The sequence below is a fragment of the Haliotis rufescens genome, unplaced genomic scaffold (assembly GCF_023055435.1).
Source record: "Haliotis rufescens isolate VD_foot unplaced genomic scaffold, xgHalRufe1.0.p SCAF_1, whole genome shotgun sequence".
NCBI classification, from domain to species: domain Eukaryota; kingdom Metazoa; phylum Mollusca; class Gastropoda; order Lepetellida; family Haliotidae; genus Haliotis; species Haliotis rufescens.
The window spans coordinates 70,994,420-71,012,898 of NW_025963779.1; the positions used below are offsets into that span (position 1 = coordinate 70,994,420).

Here is an 18,479-nt window from a genome sequence, read left to right on the forward strand (position 1 = left end):
ACACACTACAGACCAGACACCTACACCCCACAGGCCAGACACCTACACCCCACAGACCAGACACCTACACACTACAGACCAGACACCTACACACTACAGACCAGACACCTACACCCCACAGACCAGACACTTACACCCCACAGACCAGACACCTACACACTACAGACCAGACACCTACACACTACAGACCAGACACTTACACCCCACAGACCAGATACCTACACCCCACAGACCAGACACCAACACACAACAAGATAGATACCTACACACTACAGACCAGATACCTACACACTACAGTCCAGACACTTACACCCCACAGACCAGATACCTACACACTACCACCAGATACCTACACCCCACAGACCAGATACCTACACACTACAGACCAGACACCAACACACTACAAACCAGACGTAGTTGCACTTTTACACAGCTACATGCACAGAATTTGTGTAAATAATCCTATCTGTCGATGCAGAGAGTGATTCAAGTAACCACTATATAACCCAGGGCCTGTATGATCACGTCTGACTCATTCAAGCACTCGTTCAAGCGATAAAACAGTCATTGCTGACACAAATACTGTATCAACTATACCATTATTTTACACCTATTATTTCAAAATTGTTTCATACAGTTCCACGTACTCAATACCTCAGTCAAACCCGTGTCATCAATCAATGGAATGTTTTAATGTATGTAAATATATGCGAAGTGAAACCGGTTGTCGGGTGATGAATGTCAAACCTAAAAGTACATTTGTATTATACATATTATTCCAAAATTGTGAGACAATTATCTTACTCACAAATAAACAACTACTAAACGGCAAGCAATTGTTTCGGGGGGAAACACTCCATTTCACTGCGAATAACAAGAGGAATGTTACTACAAGCCTACGAGGTTTAAAATTAGATTCCAGGCTGTGCGGGTCCCCTGCGGGAGCCTCACAAAGCGCGTCCCAGGCAATCGAGCACCGGTAGCGTCTAGTGCTCACATACAGGTTGGTAGCGCTTCACACAGGTAAGTTGAAGTCTTAGCTCCGTTAGATTTTTCTTCCATATGTATGATAGCCTACTGCACATATATGATATGTTTGTACTTTTTATGTGAATACCAATGTGACTGAAAAAGAACAATTAACAATGGTGTAGGTATAACTAAGTTGGTGCATCTTCATTGACTGATAAAACAATCAATAAATTATGATGGCGGATGTGTCCGAAAGCGTGTATCTTGTGAAACGTGTATAATGTATCCGTTAGTATCAAGGGCAGATGCAGCATTTTTAAAAGGGAGGGGTCCAAAATATCAAAGTCCTCTCTCAAAAGGGGGCGGGGGTGATTTGGTTTTCAAAAGACGAAAACAAGCGTTCTCCATACCTGTTTGTAATGGTGTAATCTACATATGCTTAGGAAACTATGTTAACGCAAGGGATGGGTTATGTCGGGAATAACTACGAAAATGGTCCGAATCGCCCATTTAAAAGTGTTTTGTAAACCATCTGCTACGAGGGGGTTGGGGGCGAGGGGGTGGCGGAATGATTCACACGTCATCTAGAGGCGTGGAGCCCGCGGTGACTCAAAGGATTCCTTTGATATTATATATTTAGAATGGTTGATAATATATGTATCTAGATTAGGGGTACTTGTTGCATGATGTTGAAATCACCAGAGCGTGGTTTGCAAACGGAATACATGTATCCCTGCGATCTGCACAGGACAGTGCGGCGGGTTTTACATGAAATAATAAATGATCCAGAGTGTTAAAAAAATATTAATTTCACTAAAATGTTGTTGTTTATTAAGACAGAATTGTTTTTCAAATTTGAAAATCAATCACATGTTGAAGTAGTTAAAACAATGATCAAACTGGATTCAGTTACTATTACTTAGACATAGGTTGTAATTTTACGTATTTCAAATGTTCCCCCTTCGAGCATGAGTGGAGAGAGGCTGAGGGTGACAGTACGCGATCATCTGTCATATCCTGATGCCATGCACGACACTCCCTGACGCTCCAGGCTGTAAGGTGGGAGATTTTGGCAGTTGTCATTGACAACCAAAATGATTTAAAACGTATAAGGAAGTTTATAGATCCCAAACTGCCACGATTTGCCTACAATATACTGATCAAACGGTAAAAACATATTACCTTGACACTGTTTGTGTGGAGTTGAAATACAAGAACTTGTTTATCACATTAGGGGTGGAGGGTTCCAAAACGATTTGGAGTGAGTGAGTGAGTGAATGAGTTTGGGTTTTAACTTACTTGAACAGTATTTAGTATTTCACGTCGTGTCGGCTTGATGTGGGAGGAGAGCCTTGGGTGATTAAGGTCTAAGATTTGTTTTGTTGTTTAACGCCACACTCAGCAATACATGACGGTGATCTGTAAATAATCTGGTCTGGACCAGACGATCCAGTGATTGATATCATGAGCATCGATCCACGCAAATTGAATACGATGACATGCATTAACCAAATCAGCAAGCCTGACCACCCGATCCCGCCTCCCGACAAGCATAGTCGCCTTCAGGTCTAAGAAGTGATGCAGGTTTTTACTCTAGTGAATCCCACGAATATGGGTATGTTGTTAACAAACCTGGAAATTATCAGGGCGAATCTGGGAATCGAAGCCGAGATCTTAGGTGCTGGTGCCCATCAGAGACAGAGGTGTTAAGGTGGTGTTGGTATTGGTAGTGGTTTTGTGCTACAGGTTTCATATGAATACCACCGTCATCACCAGTAGCATCACTGCCTTGCATGGGCGTTGTCGCCAGAACATTGCATTGGTGGGTTTTGTGTGCGCATATTAATTCCCTCATAATCGTGTGTGAAAGTCTTCATCAAATTAGGACATAATGCGGGTTTTCTTCTAATTACCCCCTGCCTCTTCATCTCCATTGTTATCATGTTTATCGTTTTATTCATTCATTATCTAGATATTGATGTCACCTTACTTTTAGTACCTTCTAAGTGTATTATATCTTAAATCATGTTTTATGTTACCTTTTTTCAATTCGTCATACCATGCAGTCTATAAAGAAGGGTATTCACATGTCCAAATATACACATATGGAACGCTTTTGTTCAGTTCATTATTTAAGCGTTGTTTCGTCATTTCACCTGCTGCTTACTCATTATGATTAAACGTACTGTAATTTACACACGAAAATAGACGATATCTACTCTCAAACTAGCATATGTTAGCGTTTATCGACGCAGTTTATAATCACTACGACAACACATTAGCCCCGTTCCTAGCCTTGGGGGTGATAGAGTAATAGTGCGCCGCTTGTTTGTGCACCAAAGTACGCAAAGTTCACATGCGCGCCACAACACATAACGCCAGCCCTTTGAGCAGAATTAGGACCCACATACTCCCATTAAATACCAGGGCCACTTAATTCAAGAAACACCTTTAGAAAAGACGGCTTTTCGAAAGTAACAGGTCGCAATAACCCGCGTTTTTCGTGGTGATGTTGAAACCCTCGTCAATACATTTCTCTGACCCAGTACTTGAGCGGCACCCAGGGCGATCGCTCATGCGCGTCCGACAATGCCGTGTATTGCTCGTGTATAAATAGAATTGCTAGGAACTACGTCTTGCCTGGGTTGGATCGGCGTGGTTTGTCTCATGCTTGAGGGAGACGAAGCTGTCGATATTCAGTGTTTGGTCATGTAGATGAAAAAGATACGCATGACTGCACACAGGGTACACACCACAGCTGACCTACATTAGACTAATCGCTGTCATGGAATTGATTTCTTTTAGCTAAGGTCGGAGATAGCTTTCCTGCATTAATTAATTACAAACCGGTTCTTGGATGTGAGGCACTTCTGTGGGATCATTGCGCTATCTCATGACAATGAATCTTTTAATCCGATTTGATACAGCGGTATGGAATAAAAGTAACATATGTAATTGAAGTGAGATAGGTTCCTTGCTAGAATAAATTGTTATCCATAGAAGACCCTTCTAGAGGCAGCAGATATCTAAATGAACAAGACTATGAGATAAAGTGGCAGTTAGGACAATGCTCAAAGCCACCTAGCGGAAATGTGTGCATTTAATTATTCTAATTGATCAGGGCCAACGCCATAGAAATGCATCGGTCAGTAAATGTTTCCGATGTTCTTTGAACAATCACACCCTCTTTTCACCTGCGGTAATACTATATTGATACCCATACACTGTTTAAGCGCTTCCGCCCTCCAGCCCTGATCGTGGACACAGTATTTTCAATCTCCTGCAACACACAACAGTGTTCCTGTTGTTGTCCGCCAGTCAAATCATTATCCGCGACCAGCTGTGCCCAGGAGGCAATCCCCTCATTGCATTTTTGTCATATTTGCGCTGGCAGTGTCCGCACGGGGCGATACGGGGCTCTAGTACCGCCCTTGTGTTCTCTCCGCATTCAAACAAACAGGTAACAGACGTCGACTGCATTTGAAACAAATATGGACTGCTTATGTAGCACATGGACTGCATATGTAACAATTATGGAATGCATATGAAACAAACATGGACTGCATATGTAACAAACACGGACTGCATATGTAACAAATATGGAATGCATATGTAACAAACATGGACTGCATATGTAACACATGGACTGCATATGTAACAAACATGGACTGCATATGTAACACACATGTACTGCTTATGTAACACATGGACTGCATATGTAACACACATGGACTGCATATGTAACACACATGTACTGCTTATGTAACACATGGACTGCATATGTAACACACATGGACTGCATATGTAACAAACACAGGCTGCATATGTAACACACATGTACTGCATATGTAACACATGGACTGCATATGTAACAAACATGGACTGCATATGTAACACACATGTACTGCTTATGTAACACATGGACTGCATATGTAACACACATGGACTGCATATGTAACACACATGTACTGCATATGTAACACATGGACTGCATATGTAACACACATGGACTGCTTATGTAACACATGGACTGCATATGTAACAAACATGGACTGCATATGTAACAAACACAGGCTGCATATGTAACACACATGTACTGCACATGTAACAAACATGGACTGCATATGTAACACACATGGACTGCATATGTAACACACATGTACTGCATATGTAACAAACATGGACTGCATATGTAACACACATGGACTGCATATGTAACAAACATCGACTGCATATGTAACACACATGTACTGCATATGTAACACATATGTACTGCATATGTAACAAACATGGACTGCATATGTAACACACATCGACTGCATATGTAACAAACATCGACTGCATATGTAACACACATGGACTGCATATGTAACAAACATCGACTGCATATGTAACACACATGGACTGCATATGTAACACACATGTACTGTATATGTAATAAACATGGACTGCATATGTAACACACATGGACTGCATATGTAACAAACATCGACTGCATATGTAACACACATGTACTGCATATGTAACAAACATAGACTGCATATGTAACAAACATAGACTGCATATGTATCAAATATGGAATGCATATGTAACAAACATGGACTGCATATGTAACACATGGACTGCATATGTAACACACATGGACTGCATATGTAACACACATGTACTGCTTATGTAACACATGGACTGCATATGTAACAAACATGGACTGCATATGTAACACATGGACTGCATATGTGACAAACATGGACTGCATATGTAACACACATGTACTGCTTATGTAACACATGGACTGCATATGTAACAAACATGGACTGCATATGTAACACATGGACTGCATATGTGACAAACATGGACTGCATATGTAACAAACACAGGCTGCATATGTAACACACATGTACTGCACATGTAACAAACATGGACTGCATATGTAACACACATGGACTGCATATGTAACACATATGTACTGCATATGTAACAAACATGGACTGCATATGTAACACACATGGACTGCATATGTAACAAACATCGACTGCATATGTAACACACATGGACTGCATATGTAACAAACATCGACTGCATATGTAACACACATGTACTGCATATGTAACAAACAGGGAATGCATATGTAACACACATGTACTGCATATGTAACAAACATGGAATGCATATGTAACAAATATGGACTGTATATGTACCAAACATGGACTGCATATGTAACACATGGACTGCATATGTAACAAATATGGACTGCATATGTAACAAATATGGACTGCATATGTACCAAATATGGATTGCATGTGTAACAAACATGGAATGCATATGTAACACACATAGACTGCATATGTAACAAACATGGAATGCATATGTAACAAACATGGAATGCATATGTAACAAATATGGACTGTATATGTACCAAACATGGAATGCATATGTAACAACCATGGAATGCTTATGTAACAAATATGGACTGCATATGTACCAAACATGGTACTGTATATAGTAATGCAATGCGCAAGGTTCCATTCACAAACTGAATGCTCATGGCCCAAACGAAACCAGTTTTACCTCCGTCATGGGATCCCTGGGGAGTATACTCCGGAACTCCCGTGAGGCGCTAGACGTTTATAGTCACATTACCATCACACCCTACCGGGTTTGAGCAATGTTATAATTGAATTGCAAACCGAATATGTAGTTGTCAATGTCTCGGTGAAAATTCTGAAAGTAATTATATGAAGTTGACGTACACCGCTAGTTTGACATGCAAGTATTTTTATTGATTAAAGGTGTGATATATGCATGACGTTTTCCGGTACGGTAAATCCGCAATAAACACAGGTACAGTTGGAGCTTTGTGACTGTATTGTTGCAAACGTCAAACGTAAGACGTTCATTCAACACATGTGCTCAAGAAGCAGACAGCGCTTATATACTGATGGAAATATATAAAGGAACGATTATGACGGGAAGAATGTTGTGGCGTGACATTTCGCGTGTACCCAAATATAGTCAGAGATGGTTCAGCACCGCAGCGAAGGTACTGGACTCTAGTGTCCACTAAGCGACATATTCTGTTGGTAGGAACCATTTTCATTGAACGTCGCAGTAAACTGATCCACCAGCGTTCACGACGTTGCTCTGTGTATGGCGATTTCACCAGGGTTTTATGGACCGAGGCTCCTCCTGGGAATGTCGATATTGCCCCAGTGGTGACTCACTGGTGGACATTCCGTGAACACACACCACCCATGAAACTTGGAAATACCCCGAAGCCATTTGGCTCAGTGGTGATAAAACACGGGGTTTAAAGAGTATGGGCAACTTATAGTTGCTCCTGCTGGCATTAGAAACAGAAATGGTTACAGCATAAGTTCAGTCAGCTTATTCGGGGCGGTGGGGTAGCGTTCTCGATATCTCGAGCCGAAGGTCCGGGTTCGATTCCCCACATAGGTACAATGTTTGAAGCCCGCTTCTAGTCCCCCACCGTGATATTGCTGGAATATTGCTAAAAAGGCGTAAAACTATACTCAATTTACACACTCAGTCAGTCGACTTAATCACCTATTTATGTAATACCTCTGACAACAATTGGTATGATATGGCATGCTATCACTGTAATCGATGTATCGACAAATCTTGTGGCATGAAGTTTGCGTAACATAAATACCGACTTTACACAATATGGAGATAAAAGCAAAAAGATACACTTTCAACGCCAAGGTTAGGATTTAGTTGCGGTATGTGATAGTCACATGAACGAAACCAGTTTCAATATGGATTCTTCACAGTGGTGACCAAGGTTACATATAAGGTTGAGGCGTCATGATGAGTTGTGACAAAACAGTAATTCAGATTAGTATAAAAATCCTCAGCTAATATTCCAATTTAATGTAATAAGAATGAACGACATTTCCATTGTAACATAGAGAATTAAAACGGAGTGATAACATTCCTAGAAAAGGTCTCTACTTTCAGTTTTTGCATTGTTTTTTTGCAACTAGTGCTAATGCTGGCTGTAGAGTTGGGTCTAGGTTATTCCTCATAGTGCGAGAAGGTAACACTGTACAACAAAGGATTTGTCATAAACCTATATGTGAGCATCTGTTGCCAGCTGCCTTCCACTTTAACGGGGACCAGAATGAATCATATCATATAAATATAACTCGCGTTGCAGACAGACTGATTGTATATGCAACAAGTCCCGCAACTGCAGGTGTATTTAATACTTTAACAGCGCTGTTGTTGTAGCACTCGTGACTGTGTGGTGGATAGGAAAGTAAAACCCACATTCCACAGACACAGAATTCGTTGCCATGTTACTATGGAAATAATAAAATTTCGTAGTCATGTTACGCTGGAAGAAATCACATCCGTTGACATGTTACTCTGGAAGTAATTACACCCGTTGACATGTTACTCTGAAAGTAAATACACCCGTTATCATGTTACTTCGTAAGCAATCCCGATTGGTGACATAATTATAACATAGGGCACTGGTCATGGATCTATTCGAGTGCCAATTTGCCACTCTACATAATAAGTGTATCATTTTAGGAACAGGACATTTTGAAAAAGTAAGTATAAAGTAGGCGCACCTGTGTCATTTCTATATACAATTTACCCAGTAGTTAAACTTTTTGCTAAATCTGCTTGGAAACCCAGACAAAGGGGAGAGTCTGTGACTGCTCTGTATGAGTGGGTGGGGTAAGCTGCGTGAGCTGCTGTATACAGGTCATAGGGGCGGGGCGCATGTTGACTATTGCGATGTAGGGGGATATGCTAGCGTTGTCAGGTACATGCGTTGTCTGGTGTGTAGCGGAGTCATTAACGCAACGATGTGTTGTCATGATTGTTGTCATGGATGAAAAGCGTATAGCTTCCTCTCTTTTATATATTATAATAGTGATATTTGAGTCAATAACATTAATCCCAGACACGCACCTTAGTCAGCGTATTTTATTAAAACAAATTTTTTGATTAGCAGATTATTGTTATATTTTACAACCACTGTTTATATTTCGGATATTACTTTATCTTTGCATTAATTATCAGTATTCTTTATCAGGTTTTAATATCTCGATAAGTACCCGGTGTACATTGCGAGATAAACTCTAAAGCCAGGCATATTTGTTGAAGGTGTTCAATTGATGTACGTATTTTAGGATTAAATTCAACATTTTCATCCCACCTGTGTCCCCCTCCATCCCACCCTCATACACTGAATAAGCTTAGTCTGCGTAACCCCGCATAGCAAAACTCTTATATACGTAGGTATAATCGTGTATTTCGTTAGAATCAAGCCGCGTTAAATATTCTACTCAGGATGAGCAAACAGCGAATCAAATACTCCCGCTACGTGTATCCAACCGCTCGCGGTCCTGTGCAGAAGCCGTGTGGGCGAACAGGGGTGTGTTTGATTGCATTGGCCTCATCTCGGAGAGATCTCCGTGACCTCGAGCTTTGTGCTCTGAAGTATCTTTCAAGACCCTTACGTCTAAAGACTATGTACAGCGGACAGGGCCTGAATCTAGTTTAGGTATTCAGGTTAGTCTTTTAAAGATGCTCTATAAATAAAAGCGACAAACATGATCATGATCAATATATATAAAGTTTATTTTTTTTAAATCTCTACAAAGACTTGATGCAAGGCATTTATATACGAAAATAAACGAATCATTAGTTCAATATGATATGATTCATTCCTCCAACAACGAAAGCAATTGTCCAAAACGACACTCAGCAATGGTACAAGTAGACTATCAGCAAGTCTATCGATGACTCACCTATGCATTGACATGAAAGTAGCACAGATGCCGAATAAAACGCAGCCGAACATAGAGCCGACGGATCACAGGGAAGTCGATGGCCCATGACTGATGTTGTCAGTTGGCTTGGAAGACAAGTCGGCCATGTTCTACACACAGGATGTCTACCTGGCATAACGTTGTCGCCAGGGGGAGCTACAAGGGATCAACTGCGGTCAAACAACAATCATAGCTACTTTTCTATTTAGGTGTGTCACGGTGTGTGTTGATAGGAGCTATTTACCTACTAACAAGAAATGGAATATTTCTCTGTGTGTGAAGCAAATTAATCTGAATAAAATCTAGATGTCTGTCAGTGTTTCATGCACTTGATATGTGGAGGAAAATATGACATAGCAATACTGGGTTGTCCATAGCAGATCGAAGACATATCAGTCGTCTAGTGAATTACAACACGTGCATAAGAATTTCAAATAACAGAATATGAATACATGTTCTTCCAGATTTGGTGTGGATCATCCTGCACAAATAATGTGTAACTTTCAGTGCATTACGTTCCACGGAATTCCACATTCCTAACAAACTTTATAGCGTCAAAATCCTATAATGAAAGAATACTAGGCTAAAGTCAGTGAGTTGGGTTTAGGGTAGTCCTGCACCATGACCGTGGAATATATTTATTTTATGAAAAAATAATAATCTAGAAATGCATACAAAAGCAAGTCTAGCCAGCTCAAGCTAGCTCTATTCCACAGTCTCTGAAATCAGCATAGGGAATTTTTTTATTTTTAGAGTCAAGAAGGATATTGTGTCTTATATAAGATTTCAGAGACTAAATGTTAGTCTAGGTTTAGGGTATCTTTGGTCAGTATTTCACTTATATCCCTCTGTGTCAGCTCGATGTGGTGGGAAAGCCCGGACTGCTGTAGATATGAGAAGTTTACCACTTGGTGAAACACACGAGCACGGGTATGGTGCTGACAAACGTAATCAGGGCGCATCTGGGATATGACGTCACGATCATGGAATTCCGATATACATAAGGGAAGAACACAGCACAGCAAATTGTGGAGCCTTGACCCATGCCACTACTTTCCAAAAGCGTCCAATTGAAAATAAATTTGTTCTAGAACATCCTGGATTATATATAAACTTTATCTGGTGGAAGACCTGAAACATGCATTGACCAATCAGTTCATGCAGGCCGCTCGTGGGGTCATCAAGGACATTCCCATCAAGGTTCGTTTAAAGACGTTAGAGGCTGCCAGTGCACGAGATGCCCTGTCAAAGGTTGTCTTTTCCAAGATGTTTGACTACATTGTTGATGAAGTGAACATTTTTGGCTTCTCTCTTTAGAGAGAAAAATATATTTTTTGACCGATTGTCTGTCTAAATCCAGTTTTCAAGTGTATACTTTCTTTTTCCGGGTAGTTTAGTTTACCATTGCCGCGACAGTACTGTGTATACACTTCCAGTTCTATATCACTTATAATATTTGTTCACTTGTCTTGCAGATTTACCTTTAAACCTCTCAACTTGACACAATGCCGTTTGGACTTGGAAGGAAGGGCAGCAGTGCCAAAAATCTCATGAAGACCAAGGTAACGGCATAACATAGAAACAATCATGGCTTGTCTTGCCAATGCCAGGGTGCTCGCTCGCTTTGTTCACAATACACCTGTATCGTGTTGCCCGCCAGGTACATTCCGCCTACAATATTCTTCCACGCATCAGTACATTATATAGTCAAATAGTGCCAGATTACTCTGCACTGACATTGTTTGTGGAAGCTGATGTTACGAAACGTTGATACAGACCTGTAGTGTGCCATGTTGTAGTGTTCATTAGAAAATGAAGCCAAAACTAAAGTCTCTATTCCAGAAATATATATAGGTAGACGCTAGTTTTAATAGTCATATATACATGTACAGTTGTGTTCTCTAATATCACCATACTGTAACTATGACTACAACTAGAACCAGAATTCTACTTAGTCTCACAGTACACATACTATCAATACTATACTGTCCAAATGGACATGGAAGAAGCCATGCATGCTATTAAACATCTCCAAAAGCAGGCGAATGTATCTGGTAGTTTAGATAATATGATTTTTCCATGGAACTAAATTATCTTGATCTTGTTAAATGGCCACAAGGAAGTCAGTTGCAATATTAATCTGTAAAAAAGTTCTCCATACAAGGAAGTAAGTTCTTCAAATTCCATATTAATCTGTAAAAGAGTTTTCCATAAACGTGAACGTTTGAATAAAGATAGAGATGTCAAGGATTTCATCTAATTTTGGGACAGGTGGATGACCTTGAGTCCGCAAAGACCAAGCTGGAGGAGGATGTGGAGAAGTACAAGACGGAGGTAGAATCCTACAAGAAAGAGGCTGAGGGCGCAAAGAAGCAGGTCGAAGAGGTCAAAGTCAAGGCCGAGGAACAGGTCAATACTGCCAAAGAGGAAGTACAGACCGTGAAGAAGGAAGCGGAGGAGACGAAAACTGGACTCATGGATCAAATAGCAATGTACAAGAAGCAGGCTGAGGACGCTCTGAAACAGGTGGCGGACCTCAAGAACAAGCTGGCACAGTTCACATCAGGGGAGGGACTCGGGAATATCAAGGTGAGTTGTCAAAGCTAAAGAGGGACTATGTTACACGATCTGGTGCCCACTTTCGGCGAGGGTTCAAATGCAATCAGTGCCTTGTATGTATATACCGTAGTGCCTTTATACGATTAATGTACAATGAACAGGGTAAATCTTTTCATTTTGTCTTTGTTCCCTGGAAGAGATCTTAACTGTAAAATCCAGCTTTGCGTTCTGAATATGCACCTCTTCTCAAAAACATGTGTTACAGAGTTATGTCCCTTCACCAGCTTTCGGATTGCATGTACTACTGCAGTGCGACACTCGTGTATATATGAACTTGTTCTCGTCGCTTTGTGGCTGAAATAATGCCAATGCGACGTTAAATTTTAACTCTCTCTCTCTCCTGTGAACTTGCTGTAATGTATAGATGTGGCATATGGGCTTTGGGATTATGACATGGCCTCAAATGTTGGAACAGCTGGTGAAAGCCAATTGGCAGATGCTGGTGTTCGTCATGGTGCATGTACCCAGGGAAGTTGTAGATGGTTGGTTACAAGGTCCATCGTAATGGAGACAGACATGTTGAAACACATGTAGAACACAAGTTGACACGCCTTGATATAACTGAAGTACTATTCAAGGCGGCTTGGACCCAAACTCGCTCATTACATTGGTGTGTAGGAGATACACAGCGTTGTATGTTATTGTATCACGTTCTTAAAGAAGACGTTTTGGTGAGTTAGCAGTTAAGACGTTTCAAATTGTTTGTTAACAAATGTGTAGCGTAAAGCGTGGAAACTCTACATTGTGAATATATCCCCCGACTCTGTCTGTTTCAGGAAGCAGCAGGCGGCATGTTCTCACAGGGTGCCTCAAAGATTGGCTTCTAGTGTCCGTCATCTTACAGACTGTTGTGTCGCTTCAGTTTCATCTTCTCTTGACTTTGTGAGAACAATGTGACAGTTCACTCAAATAAATACATATCTGCATCTCTCAGCAGGTTAGCGGCAACAGAAACAGGGTCACATCTCCGGCGAAAACATACCATTGATTACAAGCTGCTGTCTAGTATAGACGAGTTGTCTCCCTTCTATCATTCCCCGTCAATAGGTTTTGGGGAGTGTTTTGGTTCATAAAAGGGCGATTTATGACCCACAACCATGCTTAACGTACATTGACTATGGAATAATAACTTGGTACTAGTATGCTATATCTAGTTATTATATACCATCATCCAATCACAGAACGAAGAACATAGAAGCTATAATTGAATGGAAAACATATAATATGAGGTATTGATTCAAAAGCAATTATTGGCATGTCAACAGATATATGAATGTCAGCAGCGTTTTTGACAAGATTAAAGTATTTAGGTGCCTTCTTCAATGTAGTGTTGATGTACCACATGGCAGCCGCAACGTTTGTCTGTTTGACGTACAATGTATTCGTCAGTATGTATCACATGTGATCCCTGTGCCATGAGGCTAACACGTTCTCGTAGAAAAAAACAGTAGATACAACCAATACTCATATACCTGCAAATAGAACATTTGCTTTTTTCAGATATTTTTTAAATAAGTGCGAAAACGTTTTAGGTTATGTCCTATATATATGCTTGAAAATATTGACATCGATGTGAATAATTGGTCAGTTCTATATGTGTGTCGAATCATCATTTTGTGGATCAAATCTTCTGTATAACACCTGATGATAATGATCAACCAGACCTTTAACTAGATGTTTTTGTGCCAGTATTAAACAGTTTATCTGGCAGGCATGAAGTGTCTCACATGGGGCGCCAGTGTGGTCTGAGGCAGAAAGATTTGACCACAAGGTGAATGATAGGGAGGTATGGAGGGCAGCATTGTGTCGAGTTTGTTCTTGGTTTCTGTATTTGTGTTACTCGTAGTTGGAACCAGTTGTGATTGTAGTTTTCTCTACTGTATGTTACGAGATTAAATATTTGTATAATCTATCCAACATATTCTTGTTTGTTGTATTTAACCACATATATATGATGCTGCTTCAATGAACAATTGTAACAACTGGCGTTTTTGTCTGAGAGAAACACGATGTCAAAAATAGATTAAAACTTCTCGTATGTATCAACACAATTACGGGATTTCTTAAGCCCGACTTGGAATACGCCATGGAGAACTTTACCCTGAACAGTTCATGGTGACAGGACGTACACTGAACAAGTGGAGTGTATCATGGTGACAGGACCTACACTGAACAGTTGGAGTGTATCATGGTGAAAGGACCTACACTGAACAGTTGGAGAGTATCATGGTGACAGGGCCTACACTGAACAGTTGGAGAGTATCATGGTGACAGGGCCTACACTGAACAGTTGGAGTGTATCATGGTGAAAGGACCTACACTGAACAGTTGGAGAGTATCATGGTGACCGGGCCTGCAATGAACAGTTGGAGTGTATCATGGTGACAGGGCCTGCAATGAACAGTTGGAGAGTATCATGGTGACCGGGCCTGCAATGAACAGTTGGAGTGTATCATGGTGACCGGACCTACACTGAACAGTTGGAGAGTATCATGGTGACCGGGCCTGCAATGAACAGTTGGAGTGTATCATGGTGACAGGGCCTACACTGAACAGTTGGAGAGTATCATGGTGACCGGGCCTGCAATGAACAGTTGGAGTGTATCATGGTGACCGGACCTACACTGAACAGTTGGAGTGTATCATGGTGACCGGGCCTGCAATGAACAGTTGGAGAGTATCATGGTGACCGGGCCTGCAATGAAGAGTTGGAGTGTATCATGGTGACAGGACCTACACTGAACAGTTGGAGAGTATCATGGTGACCGGGCCTGCAATGAACAGTTGGAGAGTATCATGGTGACAGGACCTACACTGAACAGTTGGAGAGTATCATGGTGACCGGGCCTGCAATGAACAGTTGGAGAGTATCATGGTGACAGGACCTACACTGAACAGTTGGAGTGTATCATGGTGAAAGGACCTGCACTGAACAGTTGGAGTGTATCATGGTGACAGGACCTACACTGAACAGTTGGAGTGTATCATGGTGACCGGGCCTGCAATGAACAGTTGGAGTGTATCATGGTGACAGGACCTACACTGAACAGTTGGAGTGTATCATGGTGACAGGACCTACACTGAACAGTTGGAGTGTATCATGGTGACCGGGCCTGCAATGAACAGTTGGAGTGTATCATGGTGACCGGGCCTACACTGAACAGTTGGAGTGTATCATGGTGACAGGACCTACACTGAACAGTTGGAGTGTATCATGGTGACAGGACCTACACTGAACAGTTGGAGTGTATCATGGTGAAAGGACCTACACTGAACAGTTGGAGTGTATCATGGTGACCGGGCCTGCAATGAACAGTTGGAGTGTATCATGGTGACCGGGCCTACACTGAACAGTTGGAGTGTATCATGGTGACAGGACCTACACTGAACAGTTGGAGTGTATCATGGTGACAGGACCTACACTGAACAGTTGGAGTGTATCATGGTGAAAGGACCTACACTGAACAGTTGGAGTGTATCATGGTGACCGGGCCTGCAATGAACAGTTGGAGTGTATCATGGTGACCGGGCCTACACTGAACAGTTGGAGTGTATCATGGTGACAGGACCTACACTGAACAGTTGGAGAGTATCATGGTGACAGGACCTACACTGAACAGTTGGAGTGTATCATGGTGACAGGACCTACACTGAACAGTTGGAGAGTATCATGGTGACAGGACCTACACTGAACAGTTGGAGAGTATCATGGTGACAGGGCCTACAATGAACAGTTGGAGAGTATCATGGTGACAGGGCCTACACTGAACAGTTGGAGTGTATCATGGTGACCGGGCCTGCAATGAACAGTTGGAGTGTATCATGGTGAAAGGACCTACACTGAACAGTTGGAGAGTATCATGGTGACAGGACCTACACTGAACAGTTGGAGTGTATCATGGTGACCGGGCCTGCAATGAACAGTTGGAGTGTATCATGGTGAAAGGACCTACACTGAACAGTTGGAGAGTATCATGGTGACAGGACCTACACTGAACAGTTGGAGTGTATCATGGTGACAGGGCCTACACTGAACAGTTGGAGAGTATCATGGTGTCAGGACCTACACTGAACAGTTGGAGAGTATCATGGTGACAGGGCCTACACTGAACAGTTGGAGTGTATCATGGTGACCGGGCCTACAATGAACAGTTGGAGTGTATCATGGTGACAGGGCCTACACTGAACAGTTGGAGTGTATCATGGTGACAGGACCTACACTGAACAGTTGGAGTGTATCATGGTGACAGCACCTACACTGAACAGTTGGAGTGTATCATGGTGACCGGGCCTACAATGAACAGTTGGAGAGTATCATGGTGACAGGGCCTACACTGAACAGTTGGAGTGTATCATGGTGACCGGGCCTGCAATGAACAGTTGGAGTGTATCATGGTGACAGGACCTACACTGAACAGTTGGAGTGTATCATGGTGACAGGGCCTACACTGAACAGTTGGAGTGTATCATGGTGACAGGACCTTGCGCTGAACAGTTGGAGAGTATCTTGGCGACAGGAACTACACTGAACAGTTGGAGAGTATCATGGTGACAGGACCTACACTGAACAGTTGGAGTGTATCATGGTGACAGGACCTACACTGAACAGTTGGAGTGTATCATGGTGACAGCACCTACACTGAACAGTTGGAGTGTATCATGGTGACCGGGCCTACACTGAACAGTTGGAGTGTATCATGGTGACAGGACCTTGCGCTGAACAGTTGGAGAGTATCTTGGCGACAGGAACTACACTGAACAGTTGGAGAGTATCATGGTGACAGGAGCTACACTGAACAGTTGGAGTGTATCATGGTGACAGGACCTACACTGAACAGTTGGAGTGTATCATGGTGACAGCACCTACACTGAACAGTTGGAGTGTATCATGGTGACCGGGCCTACAATGAACAGTTGGAGAGTATCATGGTGACAGGACCTACACTGAACAGTTGGAGTGTATCATGGTGACAGCACCTACACTGAACAGTTGGAGTGTATCATGGTGACCGGGCCTACACTGAACAGTTGGAGTGTATCATGGTGACAGGACCTTGCGCTGAACAGTTGGAGAGTATCTCGGCGACAGGAACTACACTGAACAGTTGGAGAGTATCATGGTGACAGGACCTACACTGAACAGTTGGAGTGTATCATGGTGACAGGACCTACACTGAACAGTTGGAGTGTATCATGGTGACAGCACCTACACTGAACAGTTGGAGTGTATCATGGTGACCGGGCCTACAATGAACAGTTGGAGAGTATCATGGTGACAGGACCTACACTGAACAGTTGGGGTGTATCATGGTGACCGGGCCTACACTGAACAGTTGGAGTGTATCATGGTGACCGGGCCTGCAATGAACAGTTGGAGTGTATCATGGTGACAGGACCTACACTGAACAGTTGGAGTGTATCATGGTGACAGGGCCTACACTGAACAGTTGGAGTGTATCATGGTGACCGGGCCTGCAATGAACAGTTGGAGTGTATCATGGTGACAGGACCTACACTGAACAGTTGGAGTGTATCATGGTGACAGGACCTACACTGAACAGTTGGAGTGTATCATGGTGACAGCACCTACACTGAACAGTTGGAGTGTATCATGGTGACCGGGCCTACAATGAACAGTTGGAGAGTATCATGGTGACAGGACCTACACTGAACAGTTGGGGTGTATCATGGTGACCGGGCCTACACTGAACAGTTCGAGAGTATCATGGTGACAGGGCCTACACTGAACAGTTGGAGTGTATCATGGTGACCGGGCCTACACTGAACAGTTGGAGAGTATCATGGTGACAGGGCCTACACTGAACAGTTGGAGTGTATCATGGTGACCGGGCCTGCAATGAACAGTTGGAGTGTATCATGGTGACAGGACCTACACTGAACAGTTGGAGTGTATCATGGTGACAGGGCCTACACTGAACAGTTGGAGTGTATCATGGTGACAGGACCTTGCGCTGAACAGTTGGAGAGTATCTTGGCGACAGGAACTACACTGAACAGTTGGAGAGTATCATGGTGACAGGACCTACACCGGACAGTTGGAGTGTATCATGGTGACAGGAC

General features: G+C 42.4%; 1 protein-coding gene across 1 annotated transcript; it reads left to right on the plus strand.

Moving 5' to 3' along the window:
- Window positions 1–903: 903 nt before the first annotated feature.
- LOC124126257 (RUN and FYVE domain-containing protein 1-like) lies at window positions 904–14,315 on the plus strand. Its single transcript, XM_046489650.2, has 4 exons — window positions 904–1,023; window positions 11,255–11,341; window positions 12,051–12,368; window positions 13,175–14,315. The coding sequence occupies exons 2-4, from the start codon at window positions 11,285–11,287 to the stop codon at window positions 13,223–13,225; spliced, it is 426 nt and encodes a 141-aa protein (XP_046345606.1). The 5' UTR covers window positions 904–1,023; window positions 11,255–11,284; the 3' UTR covers window positions 13,226–14,315.
- The last annotated feature ends 4,164 nt before the right edge of the window (window positions 14,316–18,479 follow it).

Coding starts and splice junctions, on each gene's coding strand:
- LOC124126257 (XM_046489650.2), top strand. CDS start 11,285: ATGCCGTTTGGACTTGGAAGGAAGGGCAGCAGTGCCAAAAATCTCATG. Junction 11,342..12,050: donor AAAATCTCATGAAGACCAAG/GTAACGGCATAA, acceptor ATTTTGGGACAG/GTGGATGACCTTGAGTCCGC. Junction 12,369..13,174: donor AGGGACTCGGGAATATCAAG/GTGAGTTGTCAA, acceptor TGTCTGTTTCAG/GAAGCAGCAGGCGGCATGTT.